Source organism: Colletotrichum lupini, chromosome 5 (genome assembly GCF_023278565.1).
Source record: "Colletotrichum lupini chromosome 5, complete sequence".
Taxonomy (NCBI): domain Eukaryota; kingdom Fungi; phylum Ascomycota; class Sordariomycetes; order Glomerellales; family Glomerellaceae; genus Colletotrichum; species Colletotrichum lupini.
In genome coordinates, this window is record NC_064678.1 from 595,830 (window position 1) to 623,641 (window position 27,812).

The 27,812-nt window shown below is 39.2% G+C and overlaps 5 protein-coding genes across 5 annotated transcripts; 1 reads left to right on the plus strand and 4 right to left on the minus strand.

Moving 5' to 3' along the window:
• Nucleotides 1-7,479: 7,479 nt before the first annotated feature.
• On the plus strand, nt 7,480-8,596 carry CLUP02_09608 (uncharacterized protein; the record flags this gene model as incomplete). The annotated part of the gene is made up of 3 exons (XM_049288586.1): nt 7,480-7,534; nt 7,595-8,117; nt 8,179-8,596. The coding sequence occupies 3 exons, from the start codon at nt 7,480-7,482 to the stop codon at nt 8,594-8,596; spliced, it is 996 nt and encodes a 331-aa protein (XP_049145730.1).
• Nucleotides 8,597-9,701: 1,105 nt separating this feature from the next.
• On the minus strand, nt 9,702-12,057 carry CLUP02_09609 (uncharacterized protein; the record flags this gene model as incomplete). Its single annotated transcript, XM_049288587.1, has 7 exons — nt 9,702-10,513; nt 10,587-11,154; nt 11,198-11,245; nt 11,292-11,417; nt 11,522-11,659; nt 11,746-11,938; nt 12,014-12,057. 7 exons carry the CDS (start codon nt 12,055-12,057, stop codon nt 9,702-9,704), a joined length of 1,929 nt encoding a protein of 642 aa, XP_049145731.1.
• Nucleotides 12,058-12,745: 688 nt separating this feature from the next.
• Nucleotides 12,746-13,175, minus strand: CLUP02_09610 (uncharacterized protein; the record flags this gene model as incomplete). The annotated part of the gene is made up of 2 exons (XM_049288588.1): nt 12,746-12,777; nt 12,836-13,175. The coding sequence occupies 2 exons, from the start codon at nt 13,173-13,175 to the stop codon at nt 12,746-12,748; spliced, it is 372 nt and encodes a 123-aa protein (XP_049145732.1).
• A 9,526-nt stretch (nt 13,176-22,701) lies between these two features.
• CLUP02_09611 (uncharacterized protein) lies at nt 22,702-23,742 on the minus strand (the record flags this gene model as incomplete). The annotated part of the gene is made up of 2 exons (XM_049288589.1): nt 22,702-23,148; nt 23,713-23,742. 2 exons carry the CDS (start codon nt 23,740-23,742, stop codon nt 22,702-22,704), a joined length of 477 nt encoding a protein of 158 aa, XP_049145733.1.
• Nucleotides 23,743-24,430: 688 nt separating this feature from the next.
• CLUP02_09612 (amidohydrolase) lies at nt 24,431-27,648 on the minus strand (the record flags this gene model as incomplete). The annotated part of the gene is made up of 6 exons (XM_049288590.1): nt 24,431-24,895; nt 24,951-25,034; nt 25,096-25,241; nt 25,295-26,210; nt 26,280-26,397; nt 26,450-27,648. 6 exons carry the CDS (start codon nt 27,646-27,648, stop codon nt 24,431-24,433), a joined length of 2,928 nt encoding a protein of 975 aa, XP_049145734.1.
• Between the last annotated feature and the right edge of the window lie 164 nt (nt 27,649-27,812).

Genomic DNA, 27,812 nt, shown 5'->3' on the forward strand with positions numbered 1-27,812 from the left:
TTAGGAAGTCTTTAAATATATAGTATGAGGGTAGGTATAAGCGGCGCCCGTTAGCCCGAGTATAGACCCCTTATTCTAAATAATAGCTTTATAATTCTATACCCGGGTCGCTCCTACTTATAGGCTATCCTTACGACCGCTAATACCTAGGTAGTCGTCGCCCCACTTTTATTTACCGATATTAACCCCCTTCTAAGCTACTATAATTCCAAATTCCTTTTTTTTTTTTTTTTATCTATAGTTATCTTTTTTATATATAGTCTCTTATTTTTATTAGCGTTTGCGCTACTCCCTCGTTATATAAATATTATAGCTAACGAATATCTCCTAGATCCCTATTCTCGTATACTCCCTATACTTAAATAAGTCTTTTTTAGAGTCGTTCCGTAGTCGTTACTAACTCGTTTTAATATAATTATAGCCCTTAATCGTAGTATTATTATTATTAGCGGTAGAACGGTTATTAGCGTTATAGGTATACCTAGTAACGGCCGCGGTAGCGGTCTACTTAAAAAGCCCAATATCCCCTTTACTTACCCTAACTTCGTATATATATCGCTACTTATACGCTACTTATACTAACTATTATAGACTCTTATTAAAAAAAAAAAAAAGGCGAACGTTAAAAAGATCGGGGTCGGCTAGGTGCGCCCGCTCCCCTACCCCGCTTACGTTATATATAAGGCGCTCGATTTAAAAACTAAGTATTATAATTAACTAGGTCAGTGATTTATAGCCCCTAGTTCGCTCCTTTATTTAATACTTCTTTAGGATTTAGCGTACGTTATATTAAGTATGCTACGTAGAACTATTTTTATAAGGATATAGTAAGTACTTAGCGCTATCGCTACTCTATCGCTTCTTTTAAGTATTATATTAATAATATCTTAGGTCCCTAAGTCTGCGGAATTTATAATACGAACCTTTTAGAGTACTATACTCGCCTCTAATAGCGACGTTTATAATTTAGAGGTTTATTGCTCTATTATTACTCTATTATTATTATTACTTAGGTTACTAATATTGCTCTATAGCTCTAATAAACCTACCGAATCGCTATTAGTAATGCGCAGAGGGCGCTTAAGCGCGCTAGTAAAGAGGCCTACTCGACCCCCGTTATTAATAGTAACGACGATAAAGTAACTATAAGCTCCTCTCGCGCTACGTCTTTATCTTATAACGACGTTATAATTACGCTACTTCGTACTATTCGTAACGAAGTGCGCCGCTTTAATAATATTCTAACTAGTATATAGTTACCCCGCCTACGCTCCGTATTCGTAACTAATTATTTATAAATTCGCTAATAGTAAGGAGATTATTTTTTTTATAACGACCCCTAGGATAATAGCTAGGGCGGCCCTTTTATATATAAGGGTAGTCCCTCTATGGATAAGGGCAGTCCTTTTGCGCATTATAAGGATTAAAAAAACGGTTAGTAATTAGCGCGTTTATACTACTTAGTTATAGCTATATAGCCCTTTTTTTTTATCGTTAGTAGCTAGTTCGCTACGTTATTAGGCTCTTTAAGAGCTAGGGCACGCTACCTAATTAAAACTCGTTCTTTATATATACTAATTAACGCTACGTTTTTAATATGCCTAGCTAGCTCTTACGTATCTTCGTCGCTATTATATCCTTTTTACTAAATTAGGTATTATCGCCTCCTCTTCGGCCCTCTATATTATATAATATCTTTTACTTCGTAAAGTAGCTCCCTATTTATATCCCTAATAAGTAAGGGCTTCTAAGGGGCTTCCTCGCGGTATTAATACGGCTCGAGTAAGGATATATAGAATATATTATATATTCTATACTACGTCGGTACGTTTAGTTAGTAAGCGACCCCCGCCGTTCTAACTATTAATTTAACTTCGAATAGGCCTAAATACTTATTAGCTAACTTCCGGCTAGGACGCTACTTCTTAATATTCTTTTTTAATAATAGTACCTAGTCGCCCACTTTATATAACATATCTATCCTAGCTTTATTAGCTTATTACTTATACGTCTCGTATACTTTTTATATAAGGGGTCGTAGAGCTTCTTAGTTAGCTCGTAGTCGGGCCGCACGCTCCTCGGCCAAGATATTCTATATACCGTTTCGAGTCCCCGTTAAGATTAATATAAGGTACGTAAATAGGAACCCGAGTAGGGCCTTAGTAGGCGCTTTACGGATTACTAAGTACTAGGCGTTATTATATATAAACTTAGCTAGGTAAAGACGCTATACTTAATCTAATTAGTCCTAGGTATAAAAGTAACGAAAGTACTACTCTAAGTATTAGTTCTACCGTTCTATTTAACCGTCCGTTTGTGGGTAGAATATAGTACTAAGACGCCTCTTTATTATTAAAAAGTAGTAGAGATAAGTTTAAAACTTATTTATAAATAACGACCCCCTATTAGAAACGATCCTTTTAAGTATTCTAAACTTAGTAAAGATCTTTATAAATAAGAGGTTTGCGAATCCCTAGGCTATAAGGGTCGTCCTCGTAGTAATATAGACGCTATACTTCGTAAATCGGTTTATTATAATAAGTACTGCGTCGTAGGGGCGCCTCCCGATTAGCGTAATTAATATAAGTAAGCTCGTAATAAAGTCTAGCGATATCTCTTATTATAGCTTAACTAGGGTAAGTAGGGGGCGTAGTAAGCTATATAGCTTATAGTAACGAGGCTTCGTTCGCTAGTATATTATATAAGTATTAATATAACTTTTTATATCCCTACTTACTCTATCTTAATAATAGTAGCGTTTTAGTAGCGCTATTGTCCGCTTTATATTATAATATCCCGCCGTGGGCGTATCGTAATATATTTCGATAACCTCCCTCTTTAGCCCCTTATATAGCGGTACGTAAGCACAGCTACTATAGTATAATAACCTTTTAGAGTCGTATACCTAGCTCTATTATTACTTTTTCTTAGCTAAGCGAGGCCGTTAGTTCTTCTTAGTTTACTACTTATCCCTTATAAAAGCGTCCTCTTATTAAGCGGCCCGTAGTCGACTTATTATTAATAACCCCTCCTTACTAAATACTATTTCGGGTACTCCTATTACGTTAGAGTCCCGTAGAATAAGTAGCTTGCGATTTATAGTTCTAGTAATAAGCTTAAGTAGCTCTCTAAGTACTACGCTATAACTTTAATACCCTAAGCTCGTAGCCCCGTTACGCCTCTCGAGGTACTCTTCGGAGTTCCCTCGAGCTAGAGCTCTTAACCTCCTTTACTTACTTCTCCGTACTACTATTAGTTCCGCTTCTAGAACACTTACTATCCCTTTTACTTAGGAGCCGCTCCCGTAGCTCGTCCTCGTATACCTTATTACTGCGACTTTAAGGGGCTCCTATATATTTCTAGCGTTATAAAAGTCTTCTCTTATTTTTAATAATAACTCCTCCGCTCTACTATTATTATTACCTTTACCGTAATTAGGTCTTCGTAATAGTCTATCCGCTAGGTTCTTTATACCTAGCTTAAACTTAATCTCGATATTAAACGCTACGAGTTCGTCTAGCTAGCGTAGCTATTTCCCGTTTAGTCTCTTTTTTATATTTAAGAACTATAGGTTAAAATAATCTATAAATACTACGACCTAATCTCGGCTATAAGCGAGGTAGTATTACTAGTTCTTTAGTATATTTACGATAGCTAGTAGCTCCGCGTCTCTTATACCGTAGCGGCTCTCCGTATTTATTAATTTCCTCGACCTATAAATAATTAGGTACTAATTACCCTTAAATAATTACGTAATTACTAAACTAATAGCTCGAGCCGAAGCGTCTATTTATAACCGTATGGGTAGGGTAGGGTTGAAATATCGTAGTATTAGCGCGTTAGTAAATACTATTAGTAGCTTCTTAAACGACTCTATGGCTAGTATTAGTAGCTTTAATTATCCCGGTTTTACCTTCCTTAGTAAGTCTATTAGAGGTACTGTTATCTTAGTATAGTTATTAATAAATCTATAGTAGAACCCTGTAAATTTAAAGAACGTCTATATATTTTTAACGCTCCTCGGAAGTAGCTAATTTACTATAGCTTCGGTACGCGCGGGTTCTATTTCTACGCTTTTATTAGATATAATATACCCTAAGAATCCTATACGCGATATATAAAACTCGTATTTATTACTATTTAGATATAGGTTCTATTATTATAGTCTTTATAGTACGCTACGTACGTACTCTTTATACGCTACGTAGTCGTTACTATATATTAGGATATCGTCTAGGTATACGATATAGACGGTATTAACTAGGCCGCTTAGAACGTTATTAATATATGCTTAAAAAGTCGCGGGTGCGTTAATTAGCCCGAAAGGTATGACTAAGTACTTAAACTACCCGTATTTAGTACGAAAAGCCGTCTTCTACTTATCGCCCTCGGCTATACGTATATAGTAATACGCGTTCTTAAGGTCTAGCTTCGTAAAAATAGAGGTATTAAATAGTCTATCTAATATTCCTCTAATTAGTAATAGCGGCGTTCTATTTTTCTATATAATTTTATTAATCGCTCTATAGTCGACGTAAAGTCGTAGCTCTCCTCCTTTTTTAAGTATAAAGAGGATAAGTGCTCTTGCCGGGCTTATAGAGGGGCATATCTAGCCCCTAGCCTCTACTTTTATTAAATAGTTACGTAAGATCTTAAGCTTATAGTTCGATAGTAGGTAAATAGGTCCCTAGGGAATAGGTGCCGCGTCGTTTAGTTTAATACGGTAGTCGTGCGGTATTTTATTTAGTAGCGAAATAGCCTTCTCTTTTAAAAATAAGTTATTAAAGTCTTAGTAACGTAGTTTCTAGTCCTCGGCTATGCTCGCTAGTACTACGTCGCTATCTATAACTAGGTTAATTATAATATGCGCGAGTGTTACTAAAACTAAGTTATTTAGTAGCCCCTTTTTTAGGGCGTCTAAGCGGATATATCATTCGTAGATTAGATACTACTACTTCTTTTATTTCTAACTAATTAGTAGGTCGACATCCTCTAGCTAAGGGAAACTAAGGATAAGCGTAAGTACCGTAATATTGGCTATTACGAAGCGATATAGCTATGTCTCTATTACGTAGTCGTTATTAGTAATTCAAAGCCATAAGTAGTAGCTTCTTAACGTCTCTATCTATTTACTTTTAACGTTTATTAGCTACGGCAATAAGTAAATTTATAAATTAGCGTTAAAACTATTAAGTAGCTCGATACTAACTACGTTCCCTTTTATTCTTAAATTAATAAAGGCGCTTAGCTTTTCCTATACGCAGTTTAGGTATATATAGATTAGGATATCTAAGCGCCGCCCTTATTAATCGCTAGCTACTCTTTTTATTAAAATAATATTTAAGCTCGTTACCGGTCCGCGCTACTTGGCTAGGGCGAGGTCTAATTAATAGCTAGCGGCCTTATGCCCCTTCTAGTTATATTTGCGGTATATAACGCTTAGGTAGCTATTAATAAGGTGCCTAGTTTTACTATAGTTATAGTATTATTAATACTACTCCTGCGGTCGTAGGTAATCCCTTACGATATAGCTAGTCTTTTTATAATTATAGTACGTAGTATCCTTACTAAGCGAGTTACGGCGTGTTCCTTACGTATTCGACTTATTAGCGCCCCGGTATCTTCTTACTAGCTCGTTCGAGTTTAAGTTAGAATATTACCTAGGGGACGTTCGTAGGCTCCCTATTAATAGCGAGGATTATTTAATACGTCTTATTAGCAATACTAGCTATAAATAAGTCCGCGGAAGTTCTATCTATAATACTATTACGAAGTATAGTTCGGGCCGTAGCTTACTTATTAGCGTAGAGATCCTCTATTTCTTTATTAAGATATATTCTAATTCTATCTCGAGCTTATTAATGCGGCTAATAAACTCGTCGACTTTTTCTTTTTAACTTTACGAGGCGCTATTTAGTTATATACTCGCTACTATTCCTCGGCTAGCAGGATTAGATAGGTTATTTTATAAGAAGGTCTCTAGTTCTTCCTATATAACCTAGTTTATTATAAAACCGGGGGTCCTTTAGTAATCGAAAATATAGTATATCTAAGAGGTTTTTATACCGCTACTTAGGTAGCTAACTATATATACTACTTTATCGTAATTTATTCTTATTTATTAAGCCTATAGGTTAAAGTAATAGTAATAGTCAAAGAGGAAGCTTTATAGATCCCGTACTAATTTACTAACGTATAATAAGTTAGAGAGGGATAGCGGTCTAAATATAAACGTTCCGCTTATAGCGCTTACTTAAGTCGGGAGGGAGCTAGTAAATAGGGGCTTAGGTAGTACGAACTCGTCGTTTTATCGTCGCTCGAGCGGCGCTTTAAGTACGGCTTTACCTATTGAACTATCCTTAGTCCGGGGGTTTACGTTTCTATTTATATCGAAACTAACGTCTAAGGCTACTATAATTAAGAGCATAGCCCTTAGCGTAGGGGCCGGGCTATTTAAGGAGCTCTATAAGCGTTCTAAATCTACTCGTCTTCTATATAAGCGCTTTTCGTACGTTACGATAAGGATTTTTTTTTCTAATTATCGTTCTTATTCTTATAGTTCTATTAGCCTATTACTTATCGTTCGGTTTAGGTATTAGTAAATAAAAATAAGAGGTTCGCTATTTTATTTAAAATTTGTTAATACTCTTAGTAATACGGTCTTTTTATATCGCCGCTACGTTAATAGTTCTACTGCGCTTTGTTCTTATATTATTTACTAAGGAGGAGGTAATTCTAGGGGGTCTAATAAAAAAGAGTCGTCTTTTTTTTATTATCGTAGCGCTAACTACGCTCTCTCGCTACGTCTCGTTCTTATTAGCATTTTAAGCTTCCGGCCTAGTCTCCTTTATAAGTAGAGATTTTAGACTATTAATAAGTATATGACATAGGGAAGAAGCTTATAGAGGCTAACTGCTATTAGGGTCTAAAAGAGGAATTACTAAAATCTACCCTTCCCTCGAGGTATATTACTAGCGCTCTATATATGCCTGAGCTGCTCCTTTATTACTTAGTCCCCCTCTTTATGCCCCCCTAAGCTATCCCTTAACCGACGAGGCCTGACCGGCGAGGCCTGACAACAAACTCCTAAAGACTTGGAATTTTTAAAACCGTCTGAGAAGCTCTTCTTAACCCAATGACTTCATTTTCTAGGTTGAGTCCGCATCAAATGACTAAAGGCTTGTACTTAGCCTTAACATGTAATAGTGCTCTTTTGGCTTACCGTAACGCCGAAAGCGGAGTAGGGCTTCGGGAGAGAACGCCGACGGACGAGGTGCGGGGATCGCCCATCTGCAGATGTCCGGCTTACCTCAACGATTGACTCACTCTTGGCAAGTAATTCTAGAGAACTTATGTGCCATACAATTGGAAACTATCACTGCGACCCATTGGCTATCCATCAAGTAGTCAATTGTCAGAATCACATCGTGTTGACAGTCGAACTTCAGTCACCCCTAAATTATCTGGCCGACCAACAAAATGAGCGCAGCTTCAATCGTAACTTCAGCGTTACACCCCCGGCTGGGATGGATAGGTGGGTGCACCTACTTGTTCCTGTCTCTAAACTTCGTGCGCATGCTGACGAGTCGACAAGGTCTCGGATCAATGGGTCTCGGCATGGCTACAAATTTGCAAAATCATCTCAAAACGCACTTTGCCGGAAGCCTCCAATTTCACAATCGGACAATGTCTCGAGGCGCTCCCTTAGAGAAAGCCGGAGGCGCGCCGCAACCGAACATCATTGACCTTGTCAAAAACACGGACATTGTGTTCATCTCACTCAGCGACGACAAAGCACTCGAGGCGACGTTGGACGCAATCCTAAACGACGCAGCCACAGCTGATCTATCAGGTAAGATTATTGTCGACACCTCAACGGTCCACCCCCTGTCGTCTGCAAAGGCGAAAGACAGATTGGCAGCAAGGGGAGCCCAATTCATTGCTGCGCCGGTGTTTGGGGCAAGCCCAGTCGCTGCGCAGGGTAAGCTGCTCTGGATCATCGCTGGACCCGATGATGCCGTGGAGAAGATCAAGCCGTTCATCGTCGGCGTCATGGGCAGAGGCATCATCTGTCTAGGGGAAGACGTGCAGAAAGCCAGCATCATGAAGACGGCTGGGTGAGTAGAAGACGTCGAACAATGCCATCAGATATGATGCAATCGTGCTAACCTGCCGCAGAAACTTCGTGACCGCGGGGATGATGGAGCTGGTCGCAGAGGCCCAGGTCTTTGCGGAGAAGTCCGGGCTCGGTAGCGATGCAATGGAGGATCTTCTCGGACAGCAGTTTGGACCCTTGGCTCAGGGCATGTCAAAACGCCTGACGACTGGTGCTTACTTACCGCCTCGTGATGAGAGGCCGTGGTCTGACTTGTCCCTGGCGATGAAGGATGTCGGGCATGGTCTGAGCTGTGCGGAGGAGGCCGGTGTACGTCTTCATATCGCTGATATTGCTGCTGGGCATCTGAAGGAAGCGAAGAAGATTTCAGATACTCAAGGGCGGGCATTCGATTCTTCTTCATTGTATGGGGTGGTGAGAACGGAGGCCGGACTCGACTTTGAGACAGACCTCGTCAAGAAGAGAGATGGCTCTTCTTGATTGAAATCGTTATACTTTACCATAAATATATATATCGGTACAAAGAAATAATTTCCACCTGATCACCAAAAATGGCATTTAATGTCAGCGAGCCGTCAAGTAAAGCTGGACCAAAATATTGAAGAAAGTCTACAAAACTCAGGCGATGTCGATTCAATCCGGTCTTCATAGCCACGCACACGGCGAGGCAGTCCGTTCGGCAAAACAGTTTTTCACTCATGAAAGTAGAAAGTTGAAAGTAGGGAGTACAAAATTTTGAAAACTTGCCTCGATGGGGTTGATGCCGGTGTTGCAGGTGTTGCAGGTGCTGTTGTGGTCCTTTGCCATCCAGCAGTGGAAATATCGATCTTGATCGGGGTTCCTTACTTGACTACGGGTGCCATATTTACGAATGTAGAAGGCAGTAGTCGGCGTTACAAACATATAGAGGACACGGGACTCAAGCTTTCCTTTAGCAATCGATTGAATATATACTGCAAAATGTATTTGTGGATGAACGACTGTTCAAGGGCATCTACAACTTGGCTGGAACGCTCTGTCACTATTTCCCATACATATAAATTTAGTCAGAATGAATCATCCGGCACCATCCATGTGTCAGTATCTGTCAACCCGACTTGACGAGGGGCTATTGGGGAAATTTGGGTTGGGTGTACAAGATGAGAGCAAGTGAGCAACTATGAATCATCCTGGCCAGGACCCCCCCATCGGCTGTCGCCCCATCAGCGTCTGTCAACTACAGTAGGTATCTGCAAATGGATGAGAACTTCAGGCCTTCCTTTGATCCCGGTGACATTAAAAGAGCTATTAATATACATAGGAAACTCAAGAGATAAGTCTCCTGGACGTAGGCTTTATGTGAAGCCGTGCTCATGTGTGCTTCATTGTGTCGCTGAGAATGCCTTTGCCGGAGTTCACCTCGAGCTACTCCCTGCACAAGTCTAACACGGACTCTTCTGGTGCATTGACTTTTGGGACCTGGAGTGGTCTGTTAAAAAAAGACCTTCGCGCGTATCAACACGGTACATTGACTTGTGCATTTGAAGAAATGTAGAAAGTAGACCACAAATTCCAAGTTCAAGTAACCGTGATTCCAGATGCTCTATCATACGACTTGTCTCGGCATCTCCTGAATAGGCGCCACTTCACTGCCCCGATTCACCGCGGTCATGTAAATTTTGCGACCGATCAAGGGTTTCTCCGCAACCAAAACAGGCGTAGGTATTGGAGGCCCGTCACCCCAGCCGCTTGACAAGCTAGAGTTACTTGAGCTGGTGGAGCTTCGCCAAGGAATGATCAAGGATTCCTGGGAGACAGTTGAGAATGTTTGCTGCTCCGTAGACGACATTGGTGACAGTGTGGGCGCATTCGATGGTCTAGAAAACCTTGACATCATCCCTCGCAAGGAAGTTGTCCTCGGTTCCTTTCTCCCGATATACGGAGGGGGAGGCCAGCTCTCTACCCGTGCCTGCGCCATTGCTGCATTTCTCTGTCTTCGTTCTATTGCGGATTGGAAGAATGCAGGGATCGCATAAGTCGCTTGCGGCTTCTCCTCTCGCGGTGCGGGTACGGCATCGGTTATGACGGAGGCGCTCTGATCTAGTGATTGTTGCGTTTGTGAACTTGGACCCGTTCCTATGGCATATCTGCTAGATGTCGACGAGTCGCGGAGACCTGATGATCTGGGAGGTGGCTGACCAAGGGATCGCTGGATCGGAGGCGGAGGCGGAAGTGACACCATGGGGGGATTAGAGGTCAGCGGGGGAAGACCAGGGCCTTCAAATCTATCAGGTCTGTCCGGGCGAGGGGGAGCTGGTGGTTCTCCCATGATGGATTTCGTTTTTTCATTTCTACGGGCTTGACGGCGACTCCTCCACCTCCTGAAAAGAAAGAAGCCTGCAAACAGACCGAAAAAGGCTACAAGTCATCGGCGCATCAGTCACTGCTTTTATTTCTGCTAGCCTTACAGATATCTCAGGTCTTAACTCACCGAGAATCAGAAAGACGATTCCAGTTGTCCTACCGGCGTTGTTCGAGCTGGTACTAGCTTGTGTAGGCGGTGGTGACGCGGTTGTTACCGGGGCACCTGCCACTGATGAACTAGTTGTCGGTGATGAACTTGATGGCAGTGGAATTACGCTGGATGATAGCGTCGATGTCTCTGCCGCAAGAGGTGTACTAGATGTCGAGGCATCTGTCACTGGAGGAATTGTGGTTGAAGATAGAACAACGCTCAACGTCGATGTTACCAGGGTTGATGGCTGCGGTGGCAGTGGTGGTAATGGGAGAGGGGAAGAAGATGGAACATTTGTTGTCGATGAAGGAGGAGCGGGCGCACTACTTGGTAGACTCGTAGTAGTTGCCGATGGTTGTGCTTGTGTCTGGGTCGCTGTCGCTGTGCTATGCTGCCCATTTCTTGTTCTCGTGCATTTTTTCTCATCGTCGTCATCATCGCAATCGTCATCCTTCTCATCTGGCTCATTCTCATTTTCGCTGTCTTGCCTCGCTTGAAGAGCTTCCTTGCTTACGGTATCGTCTCTCATCCTTCTTCTAAGTAACTGTATTGTTCTCGTGAGTGGAGACCTCTTGATAGGATCCAACCTGGTCGATTTTGGGTTGAGGGAACTTGAGATCGCACGAACCTCGACTCTGAGTGAGGACATTATGACAATTAGTCACTAAGACCCAAACATACAGTTTTTTTCGGAGTGTTTCCACTGTTGACTTCTTTTGATCGATGTTTGTCGGCGTCTCCTTGATCAATCGCGCCTCTATCGGTTCGCAACGTACATGTCACAGGCCTGCTGCACATGAAGTCGACCTAGAACAAATCAAAGTAGAGAGCATGCAATTTTGACTTGGCGAGACATCGATTACTTGGCCTCCTTAAAGCCCCTGGTGAGCATCATCTTGTCGTTTGCTTACAGCGAAAAACAGCATTGGGCCCTGGACGATTGTTTCAAAACCCAGCTCTACCGGCTTCCGGGGCGTGAGGCGGACCACGGAAAGCTTGTTTTGGAGCCAAAAATAATCTGCCGTGAGTAATCCCCGCCCAATACTACGCTCGTATTGATGGCAGCATCGGGTTGAAGAGTTGGGGTTGTTTCACTGCTAGGGACCCCGCATAGCTCCCGCGTCTTTTATTTGACGGTGACATAGCCCCTGAGGTCTCTCCAACAAGTTCCCGCGCCTGGCCTCACTATAGAATACGACATGACACGGGGACGGGTGTAACTCGGTAAGATGAGAGACAGCTGAAGCTTGATCATGAGGCTCTTAGTGATTGATAATGGATTCAGATGAAATGCCGATTGAGGTGAGGCGAAGGCCTTTGGTGCCGTGCTCCGAGAGTTTGTGCGCACCGTAAATGTGTTTTACCACTCTGTCTTATTCCTTCTGCATGCGTTCTTAAGTAACATAATATCATTGTCAATGGTAATCAGCATTGATACCGGACTCATGATCTCGTGAGTCAATCTTTTAGCTTTTGTAGGCTTATACACAGCAGGAAAAGGCTGTTATCCATACACAACTTTGTCTTACCAAGAGCTTCATGACTTGTTTTGATCCTGTGTGAATTGCGGCATAGACCTTAACACATTCTCAACGAATTTGCACCCAAATGTTGAATACGACGAAATCTCGCAGGCTTCTGGAGGAGAATACAACGGATAGAAGCATGGCACCAATACAACGGAAGGTGAACAACTCGAAGTTACATGTATGTTAAATTGAACATGATCTGCAAAGCTTCGATCTTCAGTCGTGATGTCACCTATCATAGAGTGTTGCACGCTGAAGAAAAGTATACTCTAGGTCGTAGAGCCATTGTTTCAAATCTCCGTTGACGACTTACTCCGTTTCCTCTGTCTAATATCAAGCACACAGATTTGGAGGAAAGTAGATCGAATATGAATTGTTGCTAAAGTACAGCTTTGCACGATCCCACCGCCTGCCTTGATACCGTAACAGACAACGGTTACTCCTTCCGATCAAAACAAAGTACTCAGCCCAGTATCGCTATAAAAGAAAGTGATATGGCAGCACTGTTCAGTTTGTTTCTTCCCTAAACCTGGCCTCCAAAGGTTCAAAAAAGCGAAAGGCCTGCAAAAACCTGGTCCAAACAATGACCGACTTCGACGAAAGAGCCTAGTCATCCATATCCGTCTGACCGGGGGCATCTACGAAACTTAGCATCATTCTGTTCATACGAATAACTGTCTTGTAAAGTTCACATACCATCGTCATCATCCTCATCTCTTTGAGGAGGACGCGGTGGTGCCGGATTATTATCAGGCCGGGGCGGACCATTCGGTGGCTTTGGTGCTTTGGTACCAGTCAGCAGTGAGATCATGACCAAGTCCTGGTAGTGTTGTTGCGACTCACGATCATCATCATCATCATCCCGAACGAAGAGTCCAGCATAAGGAGACAAATTGTCCCTCTGCTTGACGTGATGGCCCTGAGCGAAGACTTCATGTGACCTGGCCGTCAGAGGTCGAGGAGGCAGAGCAATAGCTGAGCCAAAGGACTCTACAAGGAGGATCCCAATCAGGGCCTTTCTCCCAAGGTTGAGCATAATGATGAATATGTCTGCGGAAATAACTAGGTTTCTTTGCGGTGCAAGCCTGTTTGTGTAGACATCAGTGAGCCGGAGTCTGTAGCTTCGGAGAGGACGGCAATATCCATCCTCTTTATATCTGGCCAAAATTAACAATACTAGAAGGGCGCATGTTTTCTCATGAACAGGAGCGGCTGCGTATATGCCATCATTAGCAACGTTCCAGCTCATACCCCGAAAATAGCCCGGCTTCGTCCTAACGAGGCATAAGTTGACACAGCATCGACGGAGGGGGTCACTGCATAGGGGGGGCTCTCAAAGTTCACAGAATGACGCGAGACGGCTGAGGCTTTCCAGATCGACGAAGACAATGCGAAAGATGTCACGAGTTATAGCACGCAGCAATGGGCATACGGAGTGTAGTAAAAGTGGCTTAACTATTAAAATAAAAATAGATAAAAGGAAAAGGTCTATATATATAATATCTAAGATAGACACGTGATTTAGTACATAACGGGCACTTTATAAAATACGATTATTATCCTTATTACGTAACATACCCCCTAATTACTATTACTAAGGAGCTATTATACCTAAAATAGAATCTTTAAATACCCTTATAAAGGCCTAATTTAGTTAAATATAAATAAAGAAAAATTAAGTATAAGGGATACGCGTCTTTTAAACTACGTTTATTATAAATATATTCCTTTATTTAAAATAAATAGAATCCTAACCCGGAATAGTGCGTATTTTATTACTTTTAGTATATAAATTACTAAGGGTAAGGTTACTTAGCTACTTTATGTATATCTGAATTCTTATAGTATCGCTTAGCTATTATTTTTTTTTCTCTTTTTAACCTCTTATAGTTATTATGAGTACCCCCGTTTACTACGCGCGCGCGCTTATATTATTAAATTATTTATTAATTTTATTTTAAACATAAATACTTAATATATTTAAAAATAATAATAAGTTTTACGTAATTTTTATAATACCTCTTATATATACGTTATATAATTTACTAAAAGTTTAAATAAATAATAATATTAATAAGCCTTTTTAAATTATTACCCCCTCTTATAACCTCTTACCTACTTATTAAAGCCCGGCTACTAAGCTCTCTTTCTTTAATTAAGAGGATATTAAGGTTACTAATTAAAATAATAAGGACTTTATTAAGTTCGAGGCTCTCTTTAATAGTTATAATAAGGGTAATAATAAAATAAATAGTAGTAATAAGAGCTTTAATAGGCTTTTACTTATCCCCCCTTCGGAGTTTAAAAATAAAAATAAGATTAGTTTAAATAATAAGTCCTTTAAAAAGGGTATATTATATACTTATTATTTTAAAAGTTTATATTTAATATTATTTTTAAAGTTTAAAAAACGTAAGGTTAGTTCTTTTTAAAAAGGTAATAAGAAGTAAAAAAAAACGCCGAGAGGCTAAGGTACTTCTTATAGTAAATATAGTTCTTTTTATTATTTTAGGCCTATTTAATATATACTTAGTCCTTAAAAAGCTTAAAAAAGAGGCTCCTAAGGAACGGGAGATTTAGTACTTACCCTATTTTAAAATAGCCCTTTAGTATACCGATACTAAAAATAGTAGTTATTAATTTATAAAAAGTAATAGCTAGTATATATACTATTTTAACGGCTATTTAGTTAAAAAGTATATTAATATATTAGTTATTTTATAGTTAATAGCCTAGGCTTTTATTAAGGCTATTATAAATAGTACTCCTTTTTTTATAAGTATATTATCCTTTTTTATTATTAAGAAGCGTATTTCTAACTATAGTTTTAATAAGATATTACTAAGCTCCGTAATATTATTTACTAAATATATAATAACTAAAAGATATATAAAAACTATATCGGCTTCTATATAGAGGACTTTTTTAACATACGCCCCTAGTCCTCTCTTATACTTATTATAATTATTTATAATTAACTTTTTATTACGCCGCCTATTTTTATACCCTAAGTCGTTAACTTAATAGTTATTTTAGCTCCTACGCCCCCCGTTACCCCTATTACTCTTAGTTTTATAAACTTCGAAGTATATAAAATACGTTTCTTAGTACGTATATTAACCCTCTTCTTTAATAACGCTATACTCTTAGTATTTATATACTTTATAAACTAAAAGTTTAAATAATAAGTATAAGCCTAGGTCTTATTTTTATATATATATAACCTATAAAATAAAGTTATTTTAGGAGTTTAGGCTTTTAGGTTATAAGAGGTTTTTATTTTATTTATTTTAAGCCTCTAGGCCGTACTCTAAGTTCTATTTATTATTTACTTTTAAGTATTAAGTTTTTCTAAGCATAGCCTAAATTAATTATTTTTAACTATTTTAACTATTTATAATAGCTTCTTACGCATTATAAAAGTTAAGAAGTATATAAAAATATTTAAACTTAGCTCGTAAAAGGTTTTTAATAAGTCTATTTACTAATATATCTTTTATTAATATATAAGTAACCTTAAAGCTACTTTTAGTATACTCTTATTTTAGTTATATATTTTATATATTAATATAGTAAAGTCGAGTAGCTATTCTTTTTCTTTTCCCTATAATAAGTCGAATTATTTATTAATTATCGTAGTTAACTAACTATACTTCTCCTAAATTAAGGGTAATACTTTTAAAAAGGCGCTTTAGAGCTATAGTCTCTTTTATAGTTTCTTTAAAATAAAAAAGCTTAGCTTTAATAATTAACGTCGTAACCGTTACTTAGTATACTAATTTTTATTAAATTAGGTTATTAAAAAAGAATATTATATATTTTTAAAATAATCGTCGTATTACCTCGTTATTTATAAAGCTAGTATCTCTAGTTAAAAGTAATAATTATATACTTAGTATATTACTATAGTAGAGTATAAGATATCTTATTATATAAAAATATTAAATATAGTAGTTAATTACTTTAATATAGGTTGCGCTTAGGTTAGCTAAGAACCGTAATAATTATAAGTAAGTAAAGGCGACGTTTAGTTTAATTATAATAGCTATATAAAGCATATTCCCGACCTTTTTTTAGTAGCTCTTTATTTCCTCTTTTATTACCTACCCCTCGTTTAGTTTAAACTTATCTTAAAGAAAAGGGGCAGCTAAATATAGTAAATTTATAAGGTTAAAGCGCTTAGTAACTCGCTTAATATATACGTCGTAAATAAGGTAAACCTTATAAGTAATACGGTTTTATAAAATCCGTACTTTAAAAAAGTAATTAATTAGTCTATTCTTTTTAAAGTTAATATATTTTTTTATATTATTAATAATCCCCTAAGCTGCTTTTTAGTCGTTTTAATAATATAGAATAATAAAATTCTTAACGTAGAATATTAATATTACCTTTTTATTTATAGTTTAATAAATATAAATCTTTTCGTAGCTATATATTATATTTATACTACGGAGTATAAAAATAAAAGTTTAGAACTAGAGAATTAGTAAGTCTTAGAGGCTATATAGAGCGCGTTAAAGTTTACTTATTTTATTAATAACTTTATATCTCTTTAGGAGTTTAATAATTACTAGCTTTTTATTCTTAAGAGGCGCGTTAAGGAATATATTAATAATATTATACTAGTCTGCCTTAAGGTCGAATTAGGTAGCTATTACTATTATAAGCCTAAAGGCCTTTGCGGCGAGCGTCGAAGCGTACGTATTTTATAAAGGGTTAAGTAGTTATATATCCCCCCTTATATATATACGTACTTTTACCTCGCTAACCTCGTTATTAACGTCGTACTTATAAGTATATACTTACTTTAATAAAAGTAGGATCCCTTATTTAGGATCACGGTCGACCTCTTCTTATATATTAATATCCTTTAGCTTTTTTATTTTTATATCTATAGTATCCCTAAATAACTTTTATAATTATAATAAAAAATATTTAATATTACTAAACTTTTTTAATAAGCTTTAGAAATTAACTTCAATAAGTCGTAGTTTTTAAACTCCTCTAGAGCGCTCTAAGTAGGTCTTATAAACTACTCCTTTTACTACTTAATAAAATATTATATATCCTATACTACTTTCTTTTATAGCTTTTTACTAATTAAATATAAAAATAAAGAAAAAGTAGTCCTAGAGATAGTTATAATAATCGCTATTTCCTATATTTAAATATAAAAGCGTTACGAAAATACTATTATTAAAACGTTATAGAAGTTTACGGGCCTAGTTTAAACGTTTAAAACCTAATAAAGCTTTACTTAATACTTAATAAGGTAGTTCTTATAAGCTCTATTCTTATATAATAATAGAAGTTTATTATAAGGGTTCTTTATTAACGTTAACTTTAGTATTAAGAATTATTATTTTATAATTAGTACCTCGTTTACCGCGTGCTCTAGCGTTTTACTGAGAGTTATTAAAAATTAAAGGCTTAAGAACTTTTATAATATATATAAGTACTTATAAAGAGGATTATAGACTATATAGAGCCGTTTATAACCTAGTTATTATATCCCCTTCCTTACCCCTACCCCCGAGCTCGTATAAGGGGGTTATCTTAGGGGTTAATAATAATAATAAGATTATATTAGCCTCTTTAGCCTTATTTATTATACCCTAGAGTACGTCTATCGGTTACTTAGCGTCCTAAATAGTTAAAAATTTAATAATAATACTATCCTTAATTATAAAGTTATTTTAAATACTAGTATTTCCAAAGTCTAAATTTACTTCCCCGAGTACTTAAACTAACTTATTATTAGTATTAAAAAGTTCTTATATTTCTTAAATTACTAAATTTACTTACTTACCTACGATAGCTTATTCTTTATATACGGGATTATAAAAAACTCTTTTATTAAACTTAATATTCTTTATAATAAATACTTACTCGAGCGCGGGTACCTAGACCTTATATAAGTTATACGTTTCTAATATATATCTAATTAAATATCCTATATACCCGCGGGGAAGTACTTTAAACTCCTTTTAATATATGCCCCTCTTACGATCCCTATAAAGAGGATATACTTAATAACTATATATATAGAGGTTACTAAAATACGGAGTAACCGGTTTAGAATCCCGTACTTAGTAACCTATTTATTACTAACGTTAATACCGCTTTTATTAATTAATTTTTATTATAATAAGCGAATCTCCTTTATTAGCCTCCTATAGGGTAATATTATAAATAAAAATTACCGCTAGTACTATTTTGTTTTATAAATTCGTAAGGAGGTTTATAAAAAAGTATATTTTATAAGCTTTAATAATTACGAGTTAACCTGCTTTTTTAGTATTACTTACGGGTTCTTTTATATATAAAAATAGAAGTTCTATTCCGATTCTTAGCTTATTATACTACGTTTTATATACGTATTTAACGTTTATAGTTAAGAGAGCGGTCTTATTATTATTTTTAAAAAAGTAAATTAAAGTCCCTTTTTAATAATAAATCGCTACCTCAAGGCTCTATAATACGAAAAATACTTCCTCCTCTATTTTTATTTTTAAAAAGAACCCCCTAAGCTACTTATTATATTCGTTAAAAACTATAAGTATATATTATCGTTTATTAAGAAATAGTTCGAAATAGAAAAGATCTTAGTATATATAATACTATAGCCGTAAGGCTCTTCTTAAGGGTAGTCTTTTTAAAACTACTATCTTAGCTTTAAATAATATATATACTTTATACTTAACTTATAATAAAGGTTTAATACGTATACCTCGAGTTTTATATAATAATTAATAAAAAGTATTAGGTCCGAGATAACCTATTTTAAAGTACTAGAGGAGCGCACTATTAGACCTCTTATAAGTACGTTAATATAAGTAACGGAATTTTCTATAGCTAACTAGTAGTATAATACTAACTAAGCTCTATAAAATACGCTTAAAGTTTATAAAAGAAGGATAGAATTAGAGGAGCTTATATTTAAAAAAGACTAAATTTTTTTTTTAAATAAGCTACTTTTTAATAATACTTTTATAAAGCGTTCCTTATTATAAAGTATAATCTAAACTATAGTATTAAAGTGCGCTTTTATTTAGTAAGATTTTTAAAACTAAATTAATATAAAATCCCTTAATATAAGCGACGTTTTAGAGCTTTAAATCGTAAGTTCCCTTTTTTTTAGGTCCGTCTAAGACGCCCTTTATAATACGAGTACCGCGTATAATAATAAGTAGTATAATAATTCTTAATTTAACGTAGTTTTTATTACTTAATAATACGTAACTCTTAAGTTTAAATAAGCTCTTATTATTAACTAAATATATTATTTTATAGCTATTTATTATTATACTTTAAAAAAGGGGGTAAGTACTACTTATAGGGGTATTAAAAATTACGTTTATTTCTAAGTCTTAACTTTTTATAAATATAGTAACTACGTAGCCCTCGTCCTAGTTTATTAATAAGCTTATTATAAGTTAGTTAGAAGATCTTTTTAAAAACCTAGGTTTTTTAGGGGTTCTATCGTTCCTTAACTAACTAGCTTTTTTAAGCTTATTATAAAGTAATTTCTACTTACTTAATTTAATAGTAATAAGGACTTCCTTTATATAGCTCTTTAGTATTCGTATTAATAACTTATTAGCGTTTCGGCCTATAAATACTTATTCTAATTTTTAATACGCTATAAGGCGTTATAAGTATACGTAATTATAAGGGTATATAATATTACTCTTATTATTTATATTATTAACTAAGTTAGAGCGTTTAGTAAAAATAAAATAAGCCCCTCTTTAACTTAAAGGTTATTTAGTATATACGTCTTAAGTTACTAAGCTAAATATATACGTAATCTCCTCGAGGGTCCTCGTTTGCGTTCCGAAGGCTATTAATTTACTAAAGGTCTTATATATATATTAATTTTATATAGGGTTAAGTCTAGACTTAACTATAATTAAGAAGTTAAGTACGGCGATCTTTTTATTAATTTCTAAAATATTATACGTTTTAGTTTAGACATAAGTAAATTATTACTTTTTATACTAGCGTTAAGGGTTAATTCCGGTCCTCGTTTTATTAAGGGCTTATTAATATTCCTCTCGAACCGCATTCTTTATTACTAGTTCGGGGGGCATAAATTCCTATTTTAAATATTTAACGATTTACTATATATTAAACTTAGCGCCGTTCTTAGTAACTTTTTAAAATACGTATTTATATAGTATAGCGTTAACTAATTTTATTAATTACTAAGTAAGGACTTTAATATATATATTAATAATATTACGTTCGTAAGCTATAAGTTATTTATATTTAGTATCGAGCTCTTATTATTTTTAAATACTCTTAAATATATAAATCCTTTTTATAAGTATAGTATAAGAATAAATTTATTTATATAAAATAAGTAATATAGTTAGCTTTATAAAAAAAAACCTAGCTTAGTTTTATAAATTACTCGTATTTAAAAAAGTTAAAAGGTTCGTACTAAGAGTTATATTTAAAAGCTATTAATAAAGGATTTCTTAGTTTCTTTAGTCGTTCTTAAATACTTTATAACGGGCCTAATAAGCTTATAGTTCTTTTTTATTATAAGTTATAACTAATCGTCCGAATTCTAAGGGCAAAGTAAGTATTATAGAGGGGTCGAAGAATATATTAAAATTTAGAGCGTTTAGGTCGACGTATTTCTAAACCCCGACGCCCTTATTTATAATACGAAGTACGTTAAACTATTTAATTTAACTATTATAACTAGTTAGTTTAGCTTAGGTTAAAATAGGTATAAATAAGTTAGTTATTTTGAAAAGATTATAAGAATCGTATTAATAAGTATATTATTATAATATAAGGTCTTAATTAAGAGCTAGGCTTATAATTATTACGAGTTATAGTACGTAATAATAGGTATACGGAGTATAGTAAAAGTAGCTTAATTATTAAAGTAGAAATAGATAAAAGGAAAAGGTCTATATATACGATATCTGAGATAGACACGTGATTCAGCACGTGACGGGCACTTTGTGAGGTGCGATTACTATCCCTGTTACGTGACAAAAGATGAGTGGACGATGCTCAGCTGCCAAGTGAAAATGCCCAGCTTGATGAGTTGACTAGCTCCGTCTGCGCCATCTCGCTGCGAGAGGTGCACGTCATGTCAGTCCGTCCTCGCTTGTGCTTCAGATCTCTGCCGTGGTCATTGGACGATGCAACTTTGGTGGCTAATGTGAAGCAAGGACAAGGATCAGATACGGATCTTACGGAAAAGGGGTTCCTCCCATAGGCTAGCTTGTCTCATGTCTTTCGAGAACTGTTGATGCAAGAATAGTTACCTATCGCAATTTGACTTTCATCTGAGCAAGCATTGGTTCTAGTCTGGATGATTGCGATATGCTGGCACCATCAATATCTAGAAACCATCCCTAGCCGATTTCTCTGTTCAAGTTTACGACGGTAGGCGGCGTCCCAAAGTCCCGGTGCGGAAAGTATTCAAAGCATCAAACAAGTATCATTCAACGAATTTCGTTTCGATCATGATATCTGCCGAGCGATTTCAAGGGCTGTTCAGCCGGCAGATGCTGTTGTGCCTAAAAGCTGGGGTTCTCCCTGAAACGCGACCAGTTGCTTGGCGGCCTCTCATGAGCTTGGAGAACTCTAAAGAGGCCGGGTCAAATGCAGCAAGAGTTTATTCTGGTGGGTTAGTGAGAAATAGCTCTTCGGCCGCTCCCGACACGCAATATGATGAGTTTCTGTCCTCATTTCCATGCCGTTGAGGGAACCCTAACAGCTAGCTCGTCTCCTAGCTTAGATCTTATCAAGTTTGATCGTCCATTTTTCAAGCTTATTCGACTGTAGTAAACAACCTTGTTTCCCATGCAGCTGATGAATTGATGATTGCAGGCTCAAAGTACCACCCAACCAAAGTCTACGATCTATTCAGCAGTTGTCGCCCACCGACGTGACGCGTTGGGAGGCTCATCGCAGCTGCGATTCAACAGCACGGACAAAATTACGCTGAATCCTCTCTATGTATTCGAATACCGTGCGTACTTCATGCGGCGCAGCTTCTTGGCTGATCGCGATCGGCCGAATTAGAGTAGAGCATACTTAAACTTTCGAACAACGTCAATGTTTCGCTATATGAACAGACTTGCAAGCTACGAGGCTTGGCTCATTCTCAGCTGCCATTACAACATGTGGAGATTCTGCATGGGATGATGGCGAAAAGTCGGGGGCCAGGTGGTCGTTCTCGCCACGCAGAAATTCTGATTCGAGCTAGGATATGGCATCTTGGCATCTGTTCGTCTTTTAAACTTTGAACGATTTCTCCGCATCAGTATGAACTTAGTGCAAGGTCAAAGCAGCTTCCCCCATCGTTTGGTGGCAAGGAAGGTCCAATGATCTTATCTGTGCCTCGATGATGATGGCCGCATGCTCATGTTGTGACTAGCACCGTAGTCTGCGACTCCAGCTGCTGACGTCTTCTCTATTGTACAAATTTTGCCTGAACCAAAAATTGCAAAGACTCCGCCTAGCCTTGCCTTGGCCTGGTCTCCACTATCTTCGCCGCCTTGTTCGAACTGATCCCACCGGAGCGATAATCACCAATGCTTGAACAGGGTGTCCAGTAGCGGCAGCCCAATTCCTGTCTCGCAGTAAATTGTGTTAATGTTATCAATCTGCTGACCTGGGCCACAATTATTGACCTTCAGAGCGGCGTCAGCCAGGCCCTCAATGGGTCTATCTGCGATGTTTCTGATCACCAGGGCGAGACCAAGAGGCTGGAAGCGGTCCACGTATCCCTCTCTTGCTGCTGAAATCCTCATGTTGAGCCAGTTTGGGATCCATAGACGTCTGAGGTGTGCACATCCTCCGTTTCTCAGCTCAGTGCTTAGGTTGAGAATGTCGGAATACTTGAGGTCGTTGCTCGCGACGCTCACGATACTCTCAGGAAGGATGGACAGAAGAACGCTGCGCAGACGCACGCCGCTGGGATAGCACGTAGCGCTGTACGGGTTGAGAAGGCCAGTGCCGTAAAGCAGCAGATACTTGAGTTATTCGAAGGGAGCTAGCGATAAGATGGCAGCCTCTTCGTCAAGTTCCATGCTGCGTCGAAAGATGTGCATGGTATGGAGTGTCCTTCTGTGTCTCCGCAACAATACCGACATCTCCCTAGGTGTGACTTCAAAGGGATAGGCCTCGGTGCCCCAAGATTCGTCTTCCAAACTGTCGTACACGTTGTTTCTTTCTATGAATGAATCTATGAGCTGCTGAGTAGTAAGAGAAGACTTTCAGGGTGCTGCTCAAGTTCAAGATACTTCTCATCTCCTTGGAGCTCAGAAAAACGTTCTGAGCGCCTAGGTACCTGAGTTTCCTTGGCTTAGATAATTCTCTGTCGACCAGTTGGCGTCGATCAAAGCAAAGCTCTTCCAATTGAGGGCTGCACAAAGGAACCATCAGCTTCTTGGCCGTACGTGGGGGTAAACATAGTGTATTCTACCTACCTACTAGGCAAGACGTGGACTTTCAATCAAACGATAGTAAGGCGCATACCTGGCACAAGAAGTACTACCCCGTTTCAACTCGGATTTTGTGGTTTGTAACCCACATACCTCCGGGTGTCTGCTGAATTTGGGCTTCATCAGTTGATGCCTGCTTACTCCCTCGTCCCTGATAAAGTAAACACGCAGACTACAACTATCATCGAGATTGCTTAAGGTATGAGAAAGCTGCTACCGCGGGACTTTGCCATAAATCGCCATCGTGACTGACTTCATTGTATGACACCTAACTTGATGGCGTAATGAATACTCACTATGTGGGAAGTATGTGTAACTTATAGACGTCTCGTGTATGATTTGGTGCCACGTGCCCACCGGGAGTAGCTTGATAGCATATATTTCAACATCGCTATCGTGTCTCATAGCCTGAGGAACGTCTCTACAATACGCGTTCACGGTGAAAGGTGAGCGGCGGGGGCAGGTTCGGAAGCGTGAGGTCTTAGGCAGGAACGTGAAAATCTGCCATCAAGTGATTGGTACACCAGCTGGTGCCTAGACAACCTTTCAATGGAATGATAAATATCAAGTAGTCTGAATTACTCAAAGCTACTTTTAGTTTAGGTGCAGGTGGACTTCTGCATGAGTACCGTCTCGAGTTAGGAATTATTACATGTAATTTCCGTTTCTTTCGACATGCAGCCTAACGTTGACACTGAGCTTTGCACATTCATTATCGGGGACGGGAATTGACCTATGCTGGCTTTTTGACTTTATGCTAAGCTTTTGCTTCCCTCGCCTAGTCAGAAACGCGTTGCCTCCAGCATCGATGTCACAAGACGGCCCCTTCGACATCTGGCCAGCAGTCTCCAATCTTTCCGTCGCTTTGCACAGCCAGGACCACGCTTCCCTCGCCAATAAGAGGGCTTCCGTCCCAGACGACAAAGTCGCCAAGGATAGTGGTCTCTGTCAGTACCTCTCCAGATCCGTTCGGAGCTCGAAAATTGCCATTCAACCCGAGTATCTCATCAAAGTTTGTCGAGACCAGCTTGATGGCTTCTTTGTCCGCCAGCCCAGCGAACTTTGCCACCCACTGCGCCTCCTGGGCCAAACCATGGATTTTGGAGTCGCCTCTGACGGCAAGGGCGACTAGAACACCAGCATCAATAAGTACTTGGGCAGGACTTGGTGAGAGAGGCGGGCCCGCAAGTGAGGATTTCTTCTCCCACCTATCGGGCGCACCCCTGTTTCCAGTCAGAATGACGGGGACCTGAGCTTCGTTGAGCTCCTTCGCGACCTAGGTGGCAATTGCTTCAGCTTTTTGTTCTTCCAAAAAACAAACGATGCCTTACCAGAGGAGCTCCATGGCCGCCGAAGATGACAAACTTCACGGTGGGAAATTCTCGCTTCAGGAGAACAATCTGCGAAATATCATCCTGCGACAAGTTTACTCTTGTTCAGTGTACTCTTCCAAATATTGGAGAAGAACCGACAAACCTCGTTCACTGTATATACAACGACTGGAAGAGAGCCATGCGCGGCGCGATAGTACACGCTACTTGGAGATTGGTCTTGGCCCTGTCCCTCAAGAAGGGTTTGACGCAGTCGCTCAACGCCGGAAGACACAGTCGGGGTATCATCGCCTGCACAAGGGTCAGTAAAAAATCAATTACTTTTCATAAGGAAAGTAACTCACCTTTGGCCTCTTGACCAATAGCAAAGTGAAGAGCCACTTCGTCCCGCCAAATCCCGCCTCCCAGAATCGTTGCGTTCTCACTTGTCCGCAAGCCGACACTTACACCCTGGAGAACACCGCCTCCAAAGATAGGAGCCGTGATCGCCCTTGTCACACCGCCGATTCTTGCTCTGCCGAAGCCCCTTCCACCGAAGTGGACACCATATTTGGCACTATGCAAGTGCTTCTGGGCATCGAGTGCATTCACCTTTGATCCTGGTGATCCGTCGCCTGTTGACGGCTCAGATGAAACGTCGAGAATACCAAGATTATTGCCGAAAGCAATCAGGCCAGGAGTGACGTATCCGTTGGATAGTTTAATCTCCACAGTCCCGTTATGCTGAAGGGTAGATGAACATTTGGACTCGACATCTAGACAAGTGATACGACCGTCAGAAACCACTAGGGCAAGGTCTTGCTCCTGTTCGACGGCCAAGACAACCTCAGGGAGTTGATTTTCCAAAAGAGAGCTCTTGATGCCGGTGAAGAGAATATTTGCTCCCGGAGCTGTCGCTCGATTACAAACATCTCGCTTCTCTGTCTGCAAAACATACGGGCGTGCCTCCGGCACAACATTATCCGTGGATGAAACCTGGGCTTGCAATCGTTGAAGAGAGTCTTTGATGTCGAGAACCTCTCTGCCATCGACATACACTTGAACAGTTGTAGCACCAACCGAAAGAGGATGAGAATCCCAGATAACCAGGTCAGCATCATATCCAGGTCTTACGAAGCCAATTCGATGGCCCTGGTAGATGGATTGTGCAGCGACAGAGGTCACAGACTGTAGAGCTTTGTTTTCGGACAAGCCGAATGAGTGGGAAACAGCAGCTTGGTACATGAGATACTTGGCATGATTGCTTTCACCAGTGTGGTCCTACAACGAACACACGCCGAATTGTTAGTCAAAGACCATCAATGTAACACGGAAACGTTAGTTACTGACCGACTTCAAAACAACGCGGATGCCATGATCATCGAGAATCTTGGGGCCTCGAAGGTTTGCACCGTAGGCTTCATGCTTGAAGAGCGAATTCTCGGCAAAGGTGGCAATGGTGATATTTCTGGCCAGTGTCAAGACCTCTTCCCGATCCCGTAGGGTGAGATGGTACTTACTCTTCCTGCTTCTTGAGAAACTCGGGAACCTGCCAAGCTTCAAGAGCATGATGGAAGGCCTGTGGATGAACCCCGAACTCATGGAGCACATCGAGCATTCGCTCAAAATCCTCAGGTTCATAGCAGTGAATGTTGACGTTGAACTCGCCTTTGAGAAGAGCTACCGTTGCTTCTAGTTCTAAGTCTTCCGGCCGCTCACCTACTTTGTCTACAAGTCGGGAGACTCGGCTTTGCTGCCATAAACCACCGGACTGGAGTTCTTGGGCAATTTGGCACCAAGCTTCCTGCTTGTACTTGAGCTTCTGTGCCTTTTCCAAGTGCTGTCTCAGAAGCCAGACATTACCGAGCCGGGTGTGTCCATACAGGTGCTTTGGGTTCTCGCCACACGCCATCTTAAGATATCGTTGACGACTCAACTCCGGAATCCCATGCTCGAGTAGCAATTCTTCGACAACGGGTTCGCCATTTTCACCAGGAAGCGGTAGATTCTTGACCAAGTACCCTTGGCCACCAATAATGTTGCCAGACCCAGGCAAATTTAGAGAAGACGTGACACCGCCGGACGCAATGATCTTGATCGCAGGATCATATGGTTTGAAGCCGTCAATCGCACGGACGAAAGGAGTGATGGGACCAAGTCCAGGCTTCTCGTTGACGTCTGCGATCGCTGAGACCGAAGAGAAAGGGAGTTCCAAATGGTGAGAATGGATGTCAACAAGACCAGGAGTAACAAATCTCCCTTTGACATCATACAAATCTGTATTGCTGGGAAAAGTCACCTCATCCCGAGTCTCGAACACTGACTTGATAACTCCCTGTTCGAACGTAATATCGACAGTCGCCGCAAGGACCTTCTCTCCGTCGAACAGAGTTGCATTACGGAGCACAATGGCGCGCTGCTGTCCAGACTTTGAGTTCCAGCGCGGATTTGACCGATTTGGCGAGGACGACTCTCGACTCGCGCTTCGCGAACTACTCTCGCCACACTTGGTCAATCCTCTTACGAATTGCTCTGATTGGTTGTACGAGGGCTCCCGAACAGCATTGCTGTAGTGAGACAGGAATAGTAAAAAAATGACAAGTCCCGCGAGGGTCATTAGACGTCCTCGGCGTCTCCGAATGAAGAAGCGTTGAGTTGGTGGTTGCGGTTGATACGGAGGGGGGCTTGCGTCGAAAAGCTCATCGTTTTTAGCGCCCATCGTGATTTGGCTTCTGGTTCAATGATATGACGGGCCTTCCTACTCAAGAAAGACAGTTAAATAAAAGCTGATCTGATTTTGATCAGAATTCGCATTACGTGCACTCAAATTCGCTACAGCAACCGCTTCTCCTCGAGCAGCTCGACTTGTTATCGGGTGAGTTT